The sequence below is a fragment of the Ylistrum balloti genome, unplaced genomic scaffold (assembly GCF_031769215.1).
Source record: "Ylistrum balloti isolate Yb309-2 unplaced genomic scaffold, AGI_CSIRO_Ybal_v1 Utg370196, whole genome shotgun sequence".
Taxonomy (NCBI): Eukaryota; Metazoa; Mollusca; class Bivalvia; order Pectinida; family Pectinidae; genus Ylistrum; species Ylistrum balloti.
The window spans coordinates 2,731,030-2,753,523 of record NW_026782173.1 but is presented as its reverse complement, the minus strand read 5'-3'; the positions used below and the strand labels follow the sequence as shown (position 1 = coordinate 2,753,523).

Sequence of the window (22,494 nt, the reverse complement as noted above, 5' to 3'; positions counted from 1 at the left end):
GGCATGGGTCGGCATTCAAGCGATAATTGTGAATATAAATCGTTCTGTTCTTCATTAACAATATCTTTAAACATGACAAGTCTCTTAATACCAATACACTCATTAAGCGTACAATTTCCACACCGTTCTCCGTTTAAGATTACGTTTGTTTAAGCCATGTTTCCTCTAGTCACGGTTCTTGCCACTTCGTGCGCATGCGCATTCGTTCAGACAAAAATGGTCTTCCTCTCCCACTTCACCTCTGTGCCATTTGTACGAAAGATGTAGCCATATATCAAGATCAAAACTTAAAGAGTAGCGAATGATGAAGACTACGTCAAGAAACATCAATGAAGGAACTAGTATTGGACCCTTGAGGATTCCATGTCACAGTTTTCGTCTTAGAAGTTAATTCAATAGTTCTTACTGATAACAAAAAGACATATGAACATCATCATTTACTCTCAATATCAACGACGCGAGGACAGGATTTTAAACAACGACAAACTTTACTGGGAACTTTTTTATTTTTTATATTTTAACAGAAATTCTGTGATTAAGATCTCCCCTATCGTAATTCGTCTTTTAGCCAACACTTCATTTTACTTCAACAAGTATTGTACTACAATCTGCAATGAACCGTTCATTCTAAATAATTAGTTGGTTTTTTACAAATCTTGTATTGATACTTCGGGTCTTTTTTCTCTCTTAAATGTTTCCGTAGACAATTAATCCTTACAAGCTGTGCTTGTTTACAGGAGGAAAATTAACATGCACAGTGAAAGTTACTCATTATTCAAAATGTAAATCATCCTATTAATGAGCCAAGGAAAGGTATTTGCTCTGGTGAGAGGGAGGCCACAGATGGGATACATCCGAATGATTGTTCCTTGTGTTTTTTATAGCCAAAATGTTTTTACAAAATCTAGTTTTCCGCCTCCCATTAAACAAAATACTGAAAATGTAATGGTCTGCCTCAGATGATATAGATACTGTGACTTTAAATAGCGGTCGACTAGCCATGTACTACTTTATAAAAGTACAACGTAAATTAATACACGATATGTGTATTAGATGATAAGAGTAAGATGACGGCAAGAAACCTACGTCACATCTAATACATCTTAATTACCCATGACGTAATACAGATCATAAAGACGGGGAATACATTACAACAGTATGTAGATGAAAGCCCACTGGGCATGACCTAGCATAAATGAAAATATTGCATAATCATTCGACAGTATTAAGGTTCAGTTAATACATCAACATTTACATTCAGTAAACACTTCTGGTAATTGAGGTCAAGGCTAGTCATCGTCTTTTATAAAGCTTAATCATGCATGAGAGTCTAGTATTTACAGTTCGGCGTAACCACACACCGTTTTACCAGGTGAATGTCCTTTAAGTAACATAATCTTCTGCAGTTATCTCCAGTTCAAGCAGCGATAAATACAACTTCGCCCAAGGACACACTTAGTAGGTGCTCATTGGAGTGTAACCGCTGTATGGTAACTATCTCCAGTAACAATTGTCAGTGTGTCCATTTCTCCTCCAGCGTTCTGTCAGCACAAAATGGAGCGTACTTACCTGTACAACTTCGAAGCAAACAACAATGTCTCCTTTAATGTAATCGACTATGTTGTATTCGGGGCAACGCTCCTTGCGTCCGCCGCCATTGGATTGTATTACGCCATTCGAGATCGAAGAAGTGATGACGCTGATGACTTTTTATTGGCAGGACGGAAGATGCATTACCTACCTGTGTCTTTGTCTCTCTTGTCAAGCTTCATCTCTGCAATCACGCTTCTTGGAACTCCCGCCGAAGTCTACCGCTACAACACAATGTACTGGTGGATATCGGTCGGCTTCATCATCGCTGCCTTAGGGTCAGGTTACATCTTCATCCCCGTTTTTTACAACCTTAAAGTCACCAGCATCTTCAAGGTGAGTGTCATGACACAAAATCAATTTCAATAATTTTTTTTCAATATTCACATAAATTCAAAACATCAATTTTATCAACAACTTAAAAATCAGTATAAGTCAACAACATAGCCAATGTCGCGTCAGGTCAGTATCACATCACAACGTCGATGGCATCAACATTCGTCACTAAACAACATCAATGACAGTAATACTTTAAAATCCATCATTGGGAGGTCGAGAGGCGCAGTGTAAACATGCTCGCATTTCATCTAAGCGTCAGGAGTACGATTGCGAGACAGGACGTGAAAAGGCATAGGGATCACTTGGGTTTCGTGGGTGCTCCCCCGGGTTTACCGGTTTTCTTCCCAATAAGACCATATGTGCGCTTCCATCCGGCCCAACAAGAATGATTTTATTAAGTTAGAAAAAAATCGATGTAAAATAAATTCAGTTGATTTTAATTTAATTTCATTACCTAACAGAAACAATGTGAACAAGACTTTTAAGGTAGGTTACAGCTTACAATATACAGCATCAAAATAATCAATACTTCGCGATGTATTTAATGCATATTTGATAAAGTGGTTTAAAGGGGTTGTATATTATTATTGTCCTGAAAGCTAATGGTCTCGAAATCTGCGCTGTAATTTCACCACCGGCAAATATTTCGACAAGATTTCCGAGGGAAAAACACTTATCATTAAATATTATTGACAGTTCTGGTCACAGCGCTATACTAAAAAGAAGAGAAAATGTTTTTCGCATTTACTGTTAGCTTGACCATTAAAACATCATAACACTTAACAATAGTGATTTGTTTAGACAACAGAAATGTATCCCTTTCGGATATAGGTTTTCATGAGAACCTGTGTATTAGTCTTGTTCTGGTATGTACAGCATGTTTAGTTTCACATTGATAACTTGTTAATGTATACATTAGACTGAAAATATAGCACATCACTACCGACAAGTGAACAAAATCACAACCCAAATTAAAAGTTCATGAGACAAAATCTGAATAAAATAATATTAGCTGGTGGCCCTTGAAAATGTACAGGGAGATTGTGGCCGGGTGTTTAGGGAAGGTTAAGCATCTTTTGGTGTATCAACGACAACCAACAGTTAAATATTGGTCAATACAAGTAAGTATAGTCACTTTAACAAGATTGATAACAACAAAAAAGTTGGGGAAGTTATTGAATGTATTTGAAAAGACCAAAAAACGGCGAATCCTTGTAAGGTTTAGATGATTACAAGAAATTTTCATACCGTCAACTTTTTAAGAATTATATAAGAAATAGATAGCTATCTACCACAACCATACTTTCTATACAATCATGTGGCCGATTAATGGTTGGTATTGCGTGCCTACATTTAAGGGTTATATATGTTTTGTGCGACCAAATGAGATATGTATAGTTGTTGTTACCCAAACGTTATCACACACTTTCATGTAGAATTTTAGCTTGTTACCAAAGTTGTGTAAAACTCGATAATCTTCAACAAGTCATAGTTTTCCGGATTACAATTTTTTCTGACAGCCGAGTTTAGTCAACCAACTATGTTAATCGAAGTCATTACCCTTGCATTGAATTCATAATGTGTTTATAACCTTTGCTGTGGATAGAAGTATTTGTTGCATGTCTGCTCGATATCAAATTCATGATTAACCTGTAATAACTCGCGCTTTCTGAATTTGATTTATGCTGCATACAGTGTAGTGACGTGATTTGAACCAGTTCAGATGCTAATTTGCTGTTTCACAAAACGATTCTTTTATCATCTTCTACGGTGTTTGGTTTGATATTTGGTCAGAGCGAACATCTCTCATACAGGAGGCATATTCATACGTTGGTCTACTAAAAGACGTGTACATAGTATTAAGAGTTTCATTGCTAACTCTATAGTTCAGTTGTTTTCAGCAGTAAATTAATATGAAGCTGATTTGATAACACTCATAACGTGGTCATATCAATTACAATTGCTTCTGAGACAGACACCAAGATCGTAAGTTTAGTGACAGTAAGTGGTTCGTTATTGCAGGTAAGATTTGGTTTAGTATTAAGACGTCAGGAAGTGAAGAGAAGTTCTGCATCAGCAACTGATCGGACGAATCTTGTAAACGTTGAATGTTATGGTTTAAATTTTGTTCTATAACGTTTAAAGAAAAGGTCCGTAAATCGTCTAGAAACAGTTTCCATAGGGTCGACAAGGTCATTAATATAAAATGAAAACAAAAGGGGGCCTCGGACTGATCCTTGCGGCACACCAGTGAATAAATAACATGACCATGACAGATTGCTGACGGCTAGTCAGCTTACTTGATAAACATGACAGCAGGACGACATGGAAAGATCACAAAACACAGACATGTTCTTTCTTGTGAATTGCAGAGGAAATATCATGCAAAAAAACGATCAACTGATCACTGTAGAATGACCTGGGATAAAGTTTGGGATACTTATTTTTAAAAATGCACCTTTGTATTATTAAAAAAAATCAAAAAGATTAAAAAAAAAAAAAAAAAAAAATCATTCCATCGTTTCTTTTTCCATGTAAAAGTATATATATACCTCACTACCCATCCACTCACCACCCACCTACCTACCTACCTACCTACCTACCCACCAATCCATTCACACACCCTCCTACATGTGTACCTACCTACAGACCTGCTTGTCTATCCCTTTCTACCTTTCTACGTATCTACCTACCTACCTACCGACCTACCTACCTCATGTGCCTGTGAGACCATTACACTTATAAGCGTATATCCTTAAAGATTATATACTGGAAACAAAATTAGATGGTGTCGTGTCAGATAATTGATAAGCTGTATAACACAACTAATTCGTCCTTGTCGGGCTTATCAGTGATAAGGGCCTCATTTTCGAACCAAGAAGGCGACTGAGGAAAACCACAATCAACCGAAAGAAATGCCAAAATCTAGAAAGGGGTGGGCACTGGCCCCTTAATCAATACAGAATTTTGATATATATTTTCTTAACCGTCCCATTATTCGAATAAATTAAAAGGTGACATGCAACAAGATTAGATGCAGAACATGTATATAATGATAAAACTTCTATTTATTACTAATATTTGTTTAAATACCCTTTTGCATCTATCAAGGATAGTATAGTGGTTCTGCTTTCATGATTACTTACTAGTTATATTTTCGTGTTATATTTCATCATTCTTATGGTGGTGTTCATTTTGTCGCTGCAGATGAGAATAATGGAAAAATAGATATGAACATAAAAATGTTGAAATATGACACGAAATAAAATGGTAAAAGGGCAAATCTTTCGATCGCGGGCGTTCCGGTCACCATACCTTTTTTTCTGTGTTTATTTCAGTATGTAGAGCTGAGATTTGGAAAGGTTAACAGATTCTCAGCCAGTATCATATACCTCTTATGGATGGTGAGTACCATGTAATGTCACTTATATCCGCTATAATTGCCATAAATCAACATAGTTTTAGGAGTAAGTGTGCATCTGCAGAATAATGCAGTGTGTTATTACCCGACAATTAGTACTCAGGGAACTGTCATTACATGTACCTTGTATCTTGTCTAGGGGGACTCTACGTATTCAGCATTCTTAAGCGAATCATCGCCTTTGATGACTTTTAAAATCTAACACAGTGTCTGCCTGATGAAAACAATAATAATTCATATGATAAGTAGTTTATGTTCAATATACACAAGAACCTCGTGTAGATGGTGAAAATCATATTTCGGTGTTACACATTTTGAAAAACCGATATTTTACATTGGTAATATCATGTTTAACAGCTTCATTAACTTAATGTGTCTATCTTTAGATTGGTTATTTCCATATACACTGACAAAATCACAACGACACAGTCGTCTTACTGTTATCAAGGGTATTGAACGTCATCTTGATATACCGAGGCAGCGAAATGTCTTTAATAAATTGTATATTATTCTTCGTGTTAAGTGTTTTGTACAAATGCGAAGTAATCAGGTTTCCATGAACTTAGTCCTCGTCTTCCAAGTACAAATGAATATAAATGAAATGCATTGCTTTGATTAAACGTCTAAGAAATTCAGTTTATTGGGGATTTTTTAAGCAAGCGAGAGTGTAACAGTTTAAACTAATTCACTGTAATGTTCAATTAGCTTTATTCTAACAAAAATGGAAAATAGAAATATTGAAGTTCCAGTTGCTTCACTTGGCGTTTAAACTCACTTAATTTGAATTAAAGAGTACTAAATAGAATAAATGATATGTTCTTGTAAGACTAAATAATTATTTGTAAAGTATAATGGCTGACATGGTAAGTTTGATCGGTATATTGATAGAAGGAACTAACGCCTCATTACAATCCCGACAGAACAAATTATGACAATTCTTCACACGATTTGTATCGGTAGATGCCACAAAATAATTAATGGACTTTTAAAAACTGAAACCATTGTAGATCATCAATTTAAACTTTCTGGCATCCGAGAGCGATGCATACAATTTATATCATGATTTCCTTCAAAGTCGTGGAATGTAGTAAGGTCTATGGTATTACGATTTAGGAATTGATAAATAAATAACGAATTTTCTGTATAAATTATAGATTTTGCAAGCAAATGTTACTTGCATATGACATGTCCTTGCTAAGGGATTTATATTATCAAACTGATGAGTCAATCATACTGGAATAACTTGTTTCGCAAATATATTAGAATACTTAAAAAAATCAATTTAAATTTATATTTATATCCTTATGCTGGATAATGCAACATTTTTTATCATCAAGTGGGAAATATGGCCATTCGTTGCACGGTCTAAAACTAGTACTATTTATATCAGAAACGTATTATCTAATAGATTACATGTTATATAATAAATTGTATCTTAATATGTAATAATCATATACAGTTTACATTTACAACTTAACCCATCTAAAACTCTTTCCTTATTTCATTCACTCTCGTTTTCAGATGTTGTATATGGCTGTAGTGTTATATGGACCCTCTCTCGCTCTCAATGCAGGTAAGTGACGTAATCCTGTCTGTAATTACACTGGTCGTTGTGACATCTCTCCAGGCATTTGATACGCGTTTGTTAAAGCTCAAATACCGTTTGTATAGTTATATGTTTTTTTTATAGTTACTGGTATGTCTTTGTGGGGATCAGTGTTCGCTGTAGGACTGGTCACCATCTTCTACACCACACTGGTATGTAACCACGTCAAATCGTTTCTCATGCCACATTAGTATGTGAACACGTAAAAAAGCAAAGAAAGTACTGATATGTCGATAGCAAGAATTATTCATATCAACTTTATTCCTATGCTAACATGATATACCACAAATCGTAATTGAGTTCAAAACAGAAAGTGGACTCTCTATGTGTGGTTTTGACCATAACCCCCTAGATCTTCCGTAGATAATAAATACATATTTTGAACACTAAATATAAGAAACCTAGCGGCACTTTTTCTCATAATCATGCATGACAAAAAAATGAAAAGTAAACATTTTAGAATCCCTCTTACAGCAATCCTATTTTATTATCAGACAAAAGAAAGAATACATATTTTTTTCAATGATTCCTAGCCATCTCGTACACTATGTACGTCATTGCTAGTACGCTTCATATTATCTAGTCATTTGTCTGACGATGGTGACCGTGTAGTTTTCGAAACGTCAAAATCAAATGTTCTACTTGTTGTGTTATAAGATGGTTTATTATATTCACATTATCAACCAAGAAGAAAATGTTCTAGAAAATTTGGATTGTCTTATATTAAGACTTGTTGCTATACACTATAACACAGGGAGGTATGAAGGCGGTGGTGTGGTCCGACTCTCTACAAATGCTCATCATGTTTGCGGGAATGATAACACTTTTGGTGGCTGGTTCTTTGAAGCTGGGAGGTCTGGACAAAGCATGGCAAATAGCCGAACGTAACGGCCGCACTCTTCTGTTGGAGTAAGTTACAGTTTATATCTAAAAAACATGAATATAATGAAAAGGAAATGATAGCTCAAAACTGATATTTGTGGACAAGATATACTTTTGTTTGTGTAATAATATACCCTTAACATCATGTATGTTGCAAACAGGAAGAAAAAAACCAGCAAGCTTCAGGATAGAAGTTACCTTTCCGCATTTGTTTGTGCAATATATACTTGACAATGAATAAGTATTCTGAACTTACTCTTGAAATCCAAGTGAAATTTCATGTTATTTTTATCTCTAGGTAACAAATACAATATCTTTCAGGTCTGAATTGTTGATATTGACCTACTTTATGTTTTTATTTGACCTACTTTCTGATAAGGTTTGACCCTGATCCATCTACACGACACACGGTATGGAGTGTTGTGATTGGTGGAGGCATTTTTTGGGGAGCTATATATGGTATTAACCAAGCTCAAGTACAGCGGGCGGTATCAGTATCATCTATCAGGAACTCACGTAAGTAAGTATTACCATATACTTTTGTATGTACATGTGAGTATTGTGATAAATTCATGAAGCATTAAGTATGTACAAAGAAAAGAAACATTGTCGGTATGTTGTACCTGACATCGGATTATTGTCAGTAGATAGGAACATGGTCGAGATAAACTATCAATATTTACATACCAAGGGTATATTGTCAGTAGGAATATCGTGTACCAGGAACAGATACCGGGTCAGAAGGTACATGATAAGTGTATAATTTCAATAGGTACATGGCGAGGTAACATTGCCGATAGGAATATGGTCGGGATAAAGCTTCAATAGTTACATGGTAAATGAAAGTCCGGACATAGTAAAGGTACGATGTCAGTGCGGACATAGTAAAGGTACGGTGTTTGAAGGTACGTATATATGGTAAAGGTACGATGTCAGTACGGGCATAGTAAAGGTACGATGTCAGTGCGAACATAGTAAAGGTACGGTGTCAGTACGGACATTGTAAAGGTACGGTGTCAGTACGGACATAGTAAAAGTACGATGTCAGTACGGACATAGTAAAGGTACGATGTCAGTACGGACATAGTAAAGGTACGGTGTTTGAAGGTACGTATATATGGTAAAGGTACGATGTCAGTACGGGCATAGTAAAGGTACGATGTCAGTGCGAACATAGTAAAGGTACGGTGTCAGTACGGACACTGTAAAGGTACGGTGTCAGTACGGACATAGTAAAAGTACGATGTCAGTACGGACATAGTAAAGGTACGATGTCAGTACGGACATAGTAAAGGTACGGTGTCAGTACGGACATTGTAAAGTTACGGTGTCAGTAGGTACGTATATATGGTAAAGGAACGATGTCAGTACGGACATTGTAAAGTTACGGTGTCAGTAGGTACATATATATGGTAAAGGTACGATGTCAGTACGGACATAGTAAAGGTACGGTGTCAGTACGGACATAGGAAAGGTATGATGTCAGTACGAACATAGTAAAGGTATTGTGTCTGAAGGTACGTATATATGGTAAAGGTACGATGTCAGTTCGAACATAGTAAAGGTATGGTGTCAGTAGGTACGTATATATGGTAAAGGTATGATGTCAGTACGGACATAGTAAAGGTATGGTGTCTGAAGGTACGTATATATGGTAAAGGTACGGTGTCAGTACGGACATTGTAAAGGTACGGTGTCGGTACGGACATAGGAAAGGTATGATGTCAGTACGGACATAGTAAAGGTATTGTGTCTGAAGGTACGTATATATGGTAAAGGTACGGTGTCAGTACGGACATTGTAAAGTTACAATGTCAGTACGGACATAGTAAAGGTACGGTGTCAGTACGCGCATAGTAGAGGTTCGGTGTCAGTACGGGCATAGTAGAGGTACGGTGTCAGTACGGACATAGTAGAGGTACGGTGTCAGTACGGACATTGTAAAGGTACGGTGTCAGTACGGACATAGTAAAGGTACGGTGACTGTAGGTACGTATATATGGTAGAGGTACGGTGTCAGTACGGACATAGTAAAGGTACGGTGTCTGTAGGTACGTATTCATGGTAGGTGTAATACGTTAAGCATCATGGTCAGGACACAGTATCAGTAATTCTAGAATTATCATTGAGATTCTCTAACGTTGATGATGAGCTATGTTTTACTTTGTTATAGGGCTATCTGGTTGAACCTTCCTGGTATGGCGATTATTTTAACCGTGGTTTGCCTGGTGGGAGTGGTTATGTTTGCATATTACGAGCGCTGCGATCCAGTAACCTTAGGTGTCATAAAAAGCTCGGACCAGTTAATACCTTTGTTCGCTATGGACTTGTTAGGGCCCTACCACGGACTGCCTGGTCTTGTTTTGTCATGTGTGTTCAGTGGCAGCCTCAGTACCATCTCCTCGGGACTCAATGCCGTAGCCGCTGTACTTCTGGAGGACTTCGTTAGACCATTCTATTCACATCCTATTTCCGGTCGTGGTTCCACAATCTTCTCAAAGGTGACCATTGTGATAGCAGGTTTCTGCTGTATTGGCCTCGCCTTCGTCGTGTCCAAACTTGGGGCCATTCTTCAGGTTGCTTACATCATGTTTGGAATCCTTGGAGGGCCACTGTTAGGCCTGTTTACTCTCGGGATGTTATTTCCTTGGGCCAACAAATGGGGAGGGCTTGTTGGTCATATTTTCGCTCTTGGCGTGCTAATGTTTATTGGATTAGGTACTAGATTTAATAAGGTAGTCGTTACCCCGCTATCACCTGTGACAACTTCCGGTTGCCACCCGAATGTCACCTCCACACTAACAACAGCAGCAGCTACACTAGCAACTACTTTAGCAACAACAACGGCCAGTCAGACAACCGAGTTAGTATTTTAATATATATTCCGAAAGTATTGAAACATAAAATCATTTTGGTCGTTAACAACATTTTGGAATGATGTAATTGTGGTCATGAATTTAACTCCAAACGCTTTAAATTGATATTACACGAGATTCCCATGAATTATGCTGAGGCAAGTCATCAGGCCAATCACCCTCGTTGTTATTCATATCATATATGAATGACATAAAGATTAGATGGCGAGGGAAACCATTCTGACAACTATACAGTGCTAATAACATGATAAAACGGTAAATTGAGCAAAGGAAATGCAAACTATTTCTGTATAAGAAACAGTGAAGCCAGTTCTAAATATTCTTGTAGTATCTTGATGTAACGAACTAACAGGGACCATGCAAATCTTTTCTTCACATGCAAATTTCATAACAAGCGTTTTTTTTTGTTTTCAAACCTACGCTATCGTCAACATATAACCTGTGTTGTCAATAAGGACATGGCATTTTCTCTGGTCTGCATGATGGTAAACGAGTTGTAGGTGATACTTTTGAGGTGTGACTGATGTTAACCTCCATCATAGTTGATGAGATATGTTGTAGATAATTTTCATACAAAATCTAGTTCTGTTTAAAAGCAGTTTCGTGAATGGTAATCAACGTTGTTAAGGCGATGATGTAGGAATAACATACAAGTTCTTTCTGTTTCAGGGAAGAACCTTTCTTTCTTTACCGGATGTCGTACATGTGGTATTCGCCACTGGCTGCTTTGATCACAGTTATAGTTGGTCTGCTTGTCAGCTTTTGCACAGGTTAGTCGCACTTCATAAACACTGACTGGTAAAGTGTGTTTCGTGTCAAACACACACACTCCCTATCTGTTATCTCAGAACAGATTATGGCTAATCCGACTTTCGTATTTTACAACATGTTGGTCACCGATATATTTTCCTAAGTAGGGAACGGTTCTGAACAGTTCACCCTCGATGTGTGCTCACACCAATAGGGTATTCTTAGGCAAACAAACACCGGCATGAGGAGCTTTTTGTAGAAACTTCTCTCGAGGCTTCGGAATAAAAGATTCCTCGTGCGTTTAAAATACCGAAGTGTTATATATAGAGCCTTTGTATGCTTAGTATGATTCATTAAAATGCTGTGGGACGAGCATTATTTGAGTATGGTATTTTCTGCCTGGTACTGGTATCATGTGACTGATGGTTGTATGCTATGTCAAATTCTATCACAACATTTATGTTGGAGAATGTCTGATGGCTGACATTAGTATAACCCAAGTCTCAAGAATATCTAACAATAACAAAAGTTGAGTCTCATCATTCTGACCTCTGTGTCTGATTCTAGAGTTTCTGAGGTAGGGAAGTACGTTAGTAGAAAAATGCAATGAGTATTTTCAAAGAAAACTTGGCTGGTAGACTGTCTAGGTGTTGACATCAATCAGTCATGTTATTACCCTGATCTTGTATTTAAAATGAGGTTTATTTGTACAGGCGCCACCAAGACTGAGGAGCTTGACCCACGACTCATCTGCCCCTTCTTTGATGTATTCTTCCCTTGCCTACCAGAGAAGACCAGGAAGTGGCTGCGGTTTGGTGTTCGACATGGGGAGGTAGGCATCTGTGCCGTGGACACCCGCACACTTTAGACATGTTCATGTATAATTTTATCAAGGAATGCTATGATACTTATAAATATATGCATATATGTGCTTGATTCATAAAAAATAGGAACTTAAAACCATTTGTTTATTGTGTCAAAACATACAAACGTAATTGAAAAGTAAGTAAAGGCATATATGTTAGATATTTGTTTTCAAGTATCAGTCTTACGTTGATATGAAAAGGTATGCTAGTATGATTTATATCTCCAATAAAAATTTTCATCCAGTGAAGAACCAAATATAATTAGTTACAGAAAGACGAGAAGACAACTGCTGCTGAGAGGTCTGGGAACGTTGGTATGGAAAACGCAGCCTACTTCAACGATATCGATGACGTCACCAAAGAAAGTGTTACTCCCGAAAGTGGCCATGTTAAATCTAAAGATACCAAGGAAACTAAGTCGAGTGTGACAACTAGCACGAATGGTATCAATAACACTCTATATCCCTCCATCAACGCACACTCTACCGACCTATGAGACTCTTGACGATGGACGCGTTTCACATATCTTCGATCGTGTCAAGATTTCAGAGTACATTTCATTTATTTACAACGTACCTTAACTATGTATTTAGAGTAGTTTTACATCCTTTATACAGTTACTCATCAGACTTACCTGTATCGGGTGCTAACTTTATTTAAGCAGTCCCACGCCGCTTTCAATGTTTATCATATGATATTGTATTGTATATCCAATTATTAAGGTTTCTACTTCCAATAACAAAAGTATTTTATCCTGTCAGAATTTAGGAGCAAAATACAACAGAGTCAAGAAGTACATGTACCACGTGGAAACAATAGTGACTGTTTAAATACCATTCAACATCCTTTTTTAATGTATTCTGTGTGCATGGATTCGCGTCAGTGCACACTTAACAATGTAAACCCAAATTCTATATTACATAACATGCACTGCTTCGTCCAATTTCAGGGTCATAGGAAAGAAATTTAATACCTGTGTTGATTTAATCATGTTTGTATACGACGTTGTACACGGCATGCTCTTGCCGTGATATCACCTGAGGATTTCGGTATGACACTCATGCAAACCCTTTGTAAGATAAAAAAAAAAGTATCATGTATCATGTAGCTGTCGTGACATCGCATGCTATCGTTATTAAGATCTCCTAAACGTCGACTCCATTCTTCCCGGGTAGACATCGTGCGTATACAGACTGTCTGACTGCAGAGTTTGGCACGACATCTATCATGTATGACTGTAAGATCAGGTACAACTTCTTTAGGATCAAGTCCATCCACTGTAACGTATGGCAGGAAAGTCAGGTATAATATATAATGTATGACATAGTTCCATGTGTTCACTCAACACAACAATGGCATAGATCCATGTATTCATTCAACACATCAATGACATGGATCCTTGTATTCACTCAACACAGCAATGACATAGATCCTTGTATTCACTCAACACAGTAATGACATAGATCAATGTGTTCACTCAACACAGCAATGGCATAGATCCATGTATTCACTCAACACATCATTGACATAGATCAATGTGTTCACTCAACACAGCAATGGCATAGATCCATGTATTCACTCAACACATCATTGACATAGGTCAATGTGTTCACTCAACACATCATTGACATAGATCAATGTGTTCACTCAACACAGCAATGGCATAGATCCTTGTATTCACTCCACACAGCAAAGGCATTGGTCAATGTGTTCACTCAACACAGCAATGACATAGATATTGATGATTTGTTGTCAGTGATGCTAATAATAAGATCGGGAAATGTGTAAATCTAGAAGTTGATATAGAGCGTAAATGAACAGCAAAGAAATGAGATCAATCGGATTTAAAAAGCTAGTAATTTCAAAAAACCTGAAAGAAAAATAGCTTTACACCGTGGAAGCAAAAAGAACGAGAGAGAAAACAAAAAAAAAACTGTCGAGAAAAAAAAAGTGTATCAATATATCCTGTTGTAGCAATGTAACTAAACTGAAATTTAAAAAAGACGATAAAAGATTAGAACGACTAGCAAACTGGAATTACATTTCGTATGACGAAGAAACCAGCGTTCAGACGATTAATGTGAAGGACTGACCCAAAAGTTTAAAAACAGTACGATAAATAATCAGAATGAAGCATTGTAGTGGGAGAAAAGGACCAATCCTGAAGCTTCACAATACATGTATTATGACAAAGAGGACAAAATAAAAACAGGCGTTAAGTAGAAAATAGTACCACAAATAGGGCGATTAAGGAATGACACACAAAACCAAAAGTACTTATAAAGGAATTGCTAAACATTGAATATTAACTTTAAATAAACACCTAGTATCCAATGAATAAAGTCAGCAAGGATAATATAACCAGAATATATTTACAGAAATTAGAAATTTACCAAAGTATACTTAGTATGTAATATAGGCTAATAACATATTAGGTATGCTTAGATATACACATATAGGGAAGAATTCACTAATAGAGTGTAACATCAATTGTTATATATATATATATATAGAGAGAGAGAGAGAGCGAGAGTTAATGACGATACGCAAGTGATAATATAAAGAAAATTGTTTAAAAAACACACAAAAGAAAATGTTAAGTTAGCATTTTGCATGACGTCATAGATTCTTTGCATAGTTACATTGCACTGAGGAGCAGCTAAGCTGTGAAAACGTTATGTAAAATGCTAATTGAACTTTTTCTTGTGTGTGTTTTTTTAAACAATTTTCTTTATATATATATATATATATATATTCATTACAGTGAAATTTGCAACGATGATTCTTTCGATATTGCCAAGGACAAATATATGCAAAATTATTCTTTCATTATGCGAGAAAGTTATCTATTTTCTTATTAAAAATCAGTTTTGCTGTATGTAAGGTTGACACCAATATTTCAAAGCTGTATAACATCTGTTTGCTCGAAAATGTTTGTAATTTTGGTATAGTATGCGTCTCTGTCCACAGATGCCCTTACTAATTATATATTCGAAGCACAAGCTGATATTTGAGTTATAACCATTGCCTCGCTCATTGTGTCCAACTTACATATCAAATGGCATGAATATTCCAATTCTCATGTTAAGAAGGTTCCTTTTAAATGTTGATGTTATATAATTGTTGTTCTACACAAAATTGAATTTAACGTATGTATAATTTACACCACATTATGTAACAACATTGCATTGTATATATTTAAGACCGCAGGTGTCATTATTTCCCTGGGTCTAGGATAACAAGTTGAATAAAAATAATATAAAGGCAGCAAAACTCCGTATGTTTTAACTTTATCTAATACGACATGGCTAGTGCATCATTTGTTGCATATGCTGTAAACTTCTAGAATAAAGGTTACATCAAAATAGGTGGCACCACATCTATCATTAGATTACACCACGGATGTAAACGATATTAATGTAAAGTTACACCAGGAAAGGATTCCCTTTTGGTGCCACCTTTTTTGGTGTAACCTTCTTCTAAGTACAAGTGTTACCCTCATACTTTACTGGTGTTACCTTCATCCTTCACTGGTGTTACCTTCATTCTTTACCGGTGTTACCTTCATCCTTTATCAGTGTTACCTTCATCCTTTACCGGTGTTACCTTCATCCTTTATTAGTGTTACCTTCATCCTTCACCGGTGTTACCTTCATCCTTTATAGTGTTATCTTCGTACTTTATCAGTGTTATCTTCATACTTTACCGGTGTTACCTTCATCCTTTACTGGTGTTACCTTCCTCCTTTATCAGTGTTACCTTCATCCTTTACTGGTGTTACCTTCATCCTTTATCAGTGTTACCTTCATCCTTCACTGGTGTTACCTTCATCCTTTACTGGTGTTACCTTCATCCTTTATTAGTGTTACCTTCATCCTTCACCGGTGTTACCTTCATCCTTTATCAGTGTTACCTTCATCCTTCACCGGTGTTACCTTCATCCTTTATCAGTGTTACCTTCATCCTTCACTGGTGTTACCTTCATCCTTTACTGGTGTTACCTTCATCCTTCACTGGTGTTACCTTCATCCTTTATCAGCGTTACTTAAACTCCAACTAGGGTAACCTTAATTTATAATTAATGTAAGCTTCATGCTTTATCAATTATTTTTATTTCGGGTCATCTCTATTTGGGGTATACATGTTTGCGGTCGTAATTTTTTGCGCTTGTGTATGAATGAGTATCACAGTAATCAGGCAAATGATAAATATGAAATCACTTTGCGGGGTATTTAATTTCGTGCTACCTTTAACAGCCGCATATAGAGCAAAATTAAATCCCCTGTGAATATTACCAACTACACAATATATCAAAACCTCTTCCATGTAAACACAACAAAATTGTAATAAGTCATCTGTCTCAAATCCCTCGGGTCTTTATTTCTAGGGTGCAAAACATTAGATAATCAATCTTTTTACAATGTTCAGTAATTACATAAGGTATCAGTAACATTTTCCATGTAAGGCAATGAGACACATAGAAAAAACCAGAACTTACAAAGATCATGCATCAATAGAATTTGGACATACCAATATCGTCTATCGACTTGGGGAAGTCAAAATATCTTACGGCTAGCGTAAAGCGCGCGGTTTTTCAGCTTCTCACTCGCACAAACGCTTTAAAAGCATCTGGGTGACCCGGTATTTTGCAGCTAAAGACCAGGTCCCACTTGTATAAAACATCTCAACTTGAGATTTCCTCAAGTCGATATTTTCCTCAGCTGATATCTCCTCAAAAACGGCTTGTATAAAATTTTCTCAAGGAACAGGAGGAAGTCATCGTCTAGGATGTCCTGAAATTCTCAAGTTGAGATGTTTTATATAAGTGGAGCCTGTTCATTAAGCGGTCAGAACGATTCGTTCAAAAATGCATTTGTTTACTGAAAGCATATGGCGTAACTGATGATGATGACTATTGCAAATACAGATTTTGCATTTTATTGTAATTGCCCATCATATTCGACAAGAAACCATTTGGTGTTACGTCGCTCCACACGGTGTAAGGTGACGGGTTTCAGTACTGATTTGGTGTAAAAGTCATTCCCTTACTGTGTAAAGTAACACTTTTAAGTGAAAATTTGGTGAATGCCGCACCCGTGAGGTGTAAGGTAACATTAAAGGTATCAATTTGGCGTTAAGTCATTCCCTCACAGTGTAAGGCAACATTTTTTGGTGAGAATCTGGTGTAAAGTCACTCTCTTACGGTGTAAGATCACGTATTTACAACAAATGTCGGTATACTATACACTCTTCTTGTTATGATTAACTTTATATGAGAAATGGTGTAACGCTAAATTTTACACCAAAATAGAAGTGAATTTGCACGTTAATAATACCATATATGGATGAACATAACACCAAACGTTTACAGTGTAAGAAGTAATAAAAAAGAAAAGTAGCTTATATTAACTAACAAGAGCTGAATTCAATGAGAAAAAGCTAAAATAACGTATCAGTAAATACGCATCGGACATAATAAAAATTATTTCATTATAATAATTTAATTTATCATATGAAGACCACACACTCTTTACGGTCAGCTATTCCAACTTTAGTTAAAGTCGTTGGAGTTATGTCCCTTGTATCTGTAGAGTTAACTCCCTTGATGTTCATTACGTCATAGCCGGGCATTCGCCATTTTGCAAGGTCAAGCTTAGGCAGCAAAGAGATCAGTGGGCGTTTTAGTGAAAAAATATCCCTCCCACCCCTCCCGTTTTCATTTCAAATTCTGCTGTGCTTTTTTGTTTGTGTCTTTGCAGTGACCGGGACATCAGGAACCTATCTGTCAAGACTTGCAGTGACCTGGACATCAGGAACCTATCCGTCAAGACTTCAACTACACTCCTTGCAGTGGCTTAGTTTTTTGCACTCTGACAACAGATTGCTTATTATTTCCTGAATTTAATATTAATGCCTCACTTACTAGTTAACATCAGCTATTTTTGGAGGAATTTTCTGTACCCAGTTTCCTCCATTCTTATGCTGATTCAGTTGAAGTCATTGGCCTATATTCGCCATCTATATAAAATATTACATCCCTCAAAATAAATATGAACATAATCTGTATCAACTGTCTTGGTTATTTATTTAGTCTTCTATTTGATAATTACTCAGTGTGCTTAAACTTACACATTTCCATTGCAAATTTCTGCACAAAAAATGATTTTCAAATGACTTTACTCAAATTTGTAAAAGTTCTTGATCCATTCATCTTTAATGAAAGTGCTAGAAGAATTCTGTCAACATCGGAATCAAAACCAATGTTTTTAGAATTGGACACCAGACTATTAACTCATAATAGGTGATCACAAATTGACAGCTTTCAGATTTGGAAAGAATTATGTTTCCGAGTGTGTACCGGATATGTGTATGTCGAGGAAAGCTTGAATGTATAACCTGACGCTGGCCAAAATTCTATCAATTTTCAATGGTTTACCTTAATATTTCGTTTGCCGCGGATCAATTGCCAAATATTTGTTTTATTTTAACAAAGAGTGATAAAGAACTGCCTTTCCATGTGTTGGTTGGACGTAAAGGGGTGTGTGTTTATTAATATGTTATTATTCTGTCGAAAGTCATGGTTTTCTAGAACAAATGAGATGCAAGTATATATTTTGAGCCATATCATATCGATGACTTCATGATTTTACTGAAATATGGACATGAAGATAGCATGCCTTGCACATTAATAGTTGTAAACCGAACGACGTTACGTTTTGTTATATCCTACCATCGAATGTTATCTCGCTCATTAGTAAATCATAGATATATTGCAAACATCAATTTGTCAGTCTCTGATATGTAGGCCGAGTAACAAGGAACTGTTGTTGTACCTCTACACCACAAAATCTTGTCTGTGGATTCTATGATTTTATAAATATTTGAAAAAGATAATCCTTTTACAAGTTTATTTTGATATCTTTTAATGTGCAAGGATATCAATTCGTGACTCTACAGAACTATTCAAAGTAGTACCAATTATTTTTGTTTCGACTACAAAGTCATCTAGACATTTTATAAAATGTTTAAAAAATGCTAAAACATTTTTTCGATGTTATTTTTGTTATTCATTGACGACCAAAGATGCATATCTAAGAAATATTTTGAAGCTAGTAAAATGAATTTAGTCAAATCCAAATTGGTAGAAAAATATCAGAGAATTAATCATAAGGTTAGAAAGATATGAATTTGACTTAATTGATAAGTAACTTTTTGTTAATATTTAACTTGTACATAAGGCTACAAGTTGTGATTGTCGCCGTTATTTTGTAGGTAAAGTGATTTTCTGAGAGTTCTTCAGTTTGAGGGTGACTGTGTTATCTGTTAATTTTCAAAATATGTATGACACCATGCTTGATAGCCAAATCCAACACTCCCTTACCAAAATTAGGTACAAACAGGAATACATTTTTTGTATCATTTTGGCTTTTCCACCAAGAAACTATTTGCTTCTTAGCAGATCAGAAAAACTTAATTTCTTTCAATGTATGCAACATATATCAAATATCATTTTCAAATAACAAGATATCTAAATAACTGAATTGTGTTGTAGATATACACATGAATCAAGGTTTAACATTGAATTGATTTATATCTTACTTTAAGGATTACAAAGGAATTGATCAAGACTCAGTTATGTTTGTAAGTGAACCAAATCTTCCTTTCAGTTGTTAATTTCATTTACTAGGTATAAAGATTATTAAGATATGAAGTAAAACAAAACCACTACGTATTAAAATTGGCATTGCTATGGATCTGAACGCAAAAAAGTGCCCCTTTATTTACCTGTATTGTTCTTTCCCATTGTGTACAGGTGCTATTAGGGAAGGACGCTGGCTAAAAGACCAGTTGTTTAACAAAGAGTTAACCATTGATTCGATAAATAGATGACCTCTTACAAACTGACCACATGTTTCACATTGGCAGTAGCACAAGGCGATGATAGGTTGTATTAACTTCTGCCTAATCCATTGTCTGTCTTTTGGCAATAAGAGGGAGAAGGATGAAAGAGGGAGAAAATCAGTTAAAGTCAAAATCTGGTCCAAATAAAGTCTTATGAGGATGTTTTAAGGTCGCCATCGTGATCTCATTGAGAAATATTCTATTTCTTTGTGCGACATGAAGCTGGACGTATTTGATGATCGTTAGTTTGCACGTGGGTTCCGTTGTTGTATACCTTATTTTCGTTTGAGAACGTGACATTACTTACTTCTATTGACCAACGTTTACATGGCCGGTGTCGTCGATGAAGCTTAAGACGCTTACTCTTCCAGCGCGCTTAACAAACTCCTAAACCTACGACCCCTCCGAATTGTCACTGGCTGAGTATGTGACCGACATATCCCCCTGTCACTAATTATACCTCCTGTTCTGCTTGCCGTGTTTTAGGTACGTCCTCCTATGTGATTCTACTGACAGGTTGGTTTTGACGACGTCATTGATGGTTTTAGCAATGGTAAAGTACATATTTCGACTGACGGGTTGGTTTTGGCTGTTTGCTGCTGTTTTGCTGCTGTTTTGCTGTTGTTTGTCTTATCATCCACTCCTAAGAATTGTCATTTAATCAATTCAAAATAAACTTTACATCAAAATAAACAGAATGTGCAGTTTTGTTTAATCTTAATATTGCAAAGATTTTATTAGTCGGCGTATTTGTTTACCTGGTATTTCATATTGCATGTTTTCACTGTGGGTAATAATTTCTGAGAAATGTTTCGATATCTAATAGCTCTTCCTGGCTTATTAGTCATGTTATTTATCTAAAACCAAAACATGAAATTCTTGTTCACTTAAATGGCTATATCTCTACTGCAAATAGAGAAAAGGACATTATGTTTAAACTGACCAGAGAATGGTTTCAATGTAGATTCCTGCATACATTCGAAAGGTTGGTTTTTGCTTTTTAAATTTTGTAGAAACTTAAACAAATGAAACAAGATCAATATTACCTCATACACATAGTTATTGAACAAGTGAATTTTTTTTATTTGGTATATTATTTAGACATCAGTAGAAGAAATAATACTTTCTACACAACGTACACGAGAACCCATTGCATATTGTTCTGAAAATTTTGGTATTATTTTCAGTATGAATAAAAAGAGGCAATATTATTACAAATTCAGCATTATTTACAGACAATCGCTGATTTTGTAAATATAGCTCATGTAATGAAGAGAATATCCGGATTTCTTCCGGCACCTTGCGTTTTTAGTGGCGCCATGCCCAGAGCAGTGTATACAAGATTGCGGAGACGAAATAGTCCTGACTCATCGTTTCAAAATCGAAGCACTGAAAATTCACTTAAATATTTTCTACACAAAACTGATTGTTTTGGATTTTTTTTATTGATAATGTAACAGCAGAATGTTTGATTATGTTTACAATTACCCAAAAGGGATAGGAAAATATCTATCGCATGACCGTTTGATTTGTGATAGGAACACTTGTGACAATTTTGTCCATTTCGAAATGGTCTTACTAAGAAAGTAATATTCTTTGTACAAAACATTAGTGATGAATAAACAGTAAGATTTTACATCATCAGCATGAATTCTTCCATAATTCATTCGCAAGGATTGAAGGGCATTTTCCGTAAAATGTATAAATTCGGGTACGCTATCAAATTAACGTTAAGTATCCAATTTTCACTTCTGGATTCCAAATTATTCTATTGACTTGTCCATGAAAACTGCGCTGCGGAATCGGGCAGTACGGATTACGACATTACAGTATCGGCAGGTAGAAAAGTCTGTATTGCTTTGGAGTCGAACGATAACCGACAGCAGAACCTAGGTAATGAAAAGGTACAATAGCTTCCCGGAATGATCGGAACTCTACCTAACTACCGTTTCACAACACTACCAGCAATAAAATCGATCACGATTTCAAAAACAGTATGGTGAAGTAAGGCAAAATAACAATGGAAAGCATCAATACCATACAATTTTGACGCTTGACTGATCTTGTATGACCTGGAGCAGGTCCTCATCTTCACTAGTCCGGGACTGGTTTTTGACTATAGAAATCTGGGAGTGATCCTCAGCTGTAGTAACCAAGGTTTGGTCCTCGACAGTAGTAGTCCGAGGTTGGTTCTCAACTGTAGACATCTGGGGCTGATCCTCAACTGTAGTAGTCTGGGGCTGGTCCTCAACTGTGGCAGTT

The 22,494-nt window shown here is 36.2% G+C and overlaps 1 protein-coding gene across 1 annotated transcript; it reads left to right on the top strand.

Moving 5' to 3' along the window:
* Positions 1 to 1,554: 1,554 nt before the first annotated feature.
* LOC132551428 (sodium-coupled monocarboxylate transporter 1-like) lies at positions 1,555 to 12,826 on the top strand. The gene is made up of 10 exons (XM_060215566.1): positions 1,555 to 1,926; positions 5,268 to 5,333; positions 6,872 to 6,923; positions 7,041 to 7,108; positions 7,711 to 7,865; positions 8,218 to 8,358; positions 10,012 to 10,701; positions 11,384 to 11,484; positions 12,178 to 12,296; positions 12,596 to 12,826. Exons 1-10 carry the CDS (start codon positions 1,555 to 1,557, stop codon positions 12,824 to 12,826), a joined length of 1,995 nt encoding a protein of 664 aa, XP_060071549.1.
* Positions 12,827 to 22,494: the final 9,668 nt, after the last annotated feature.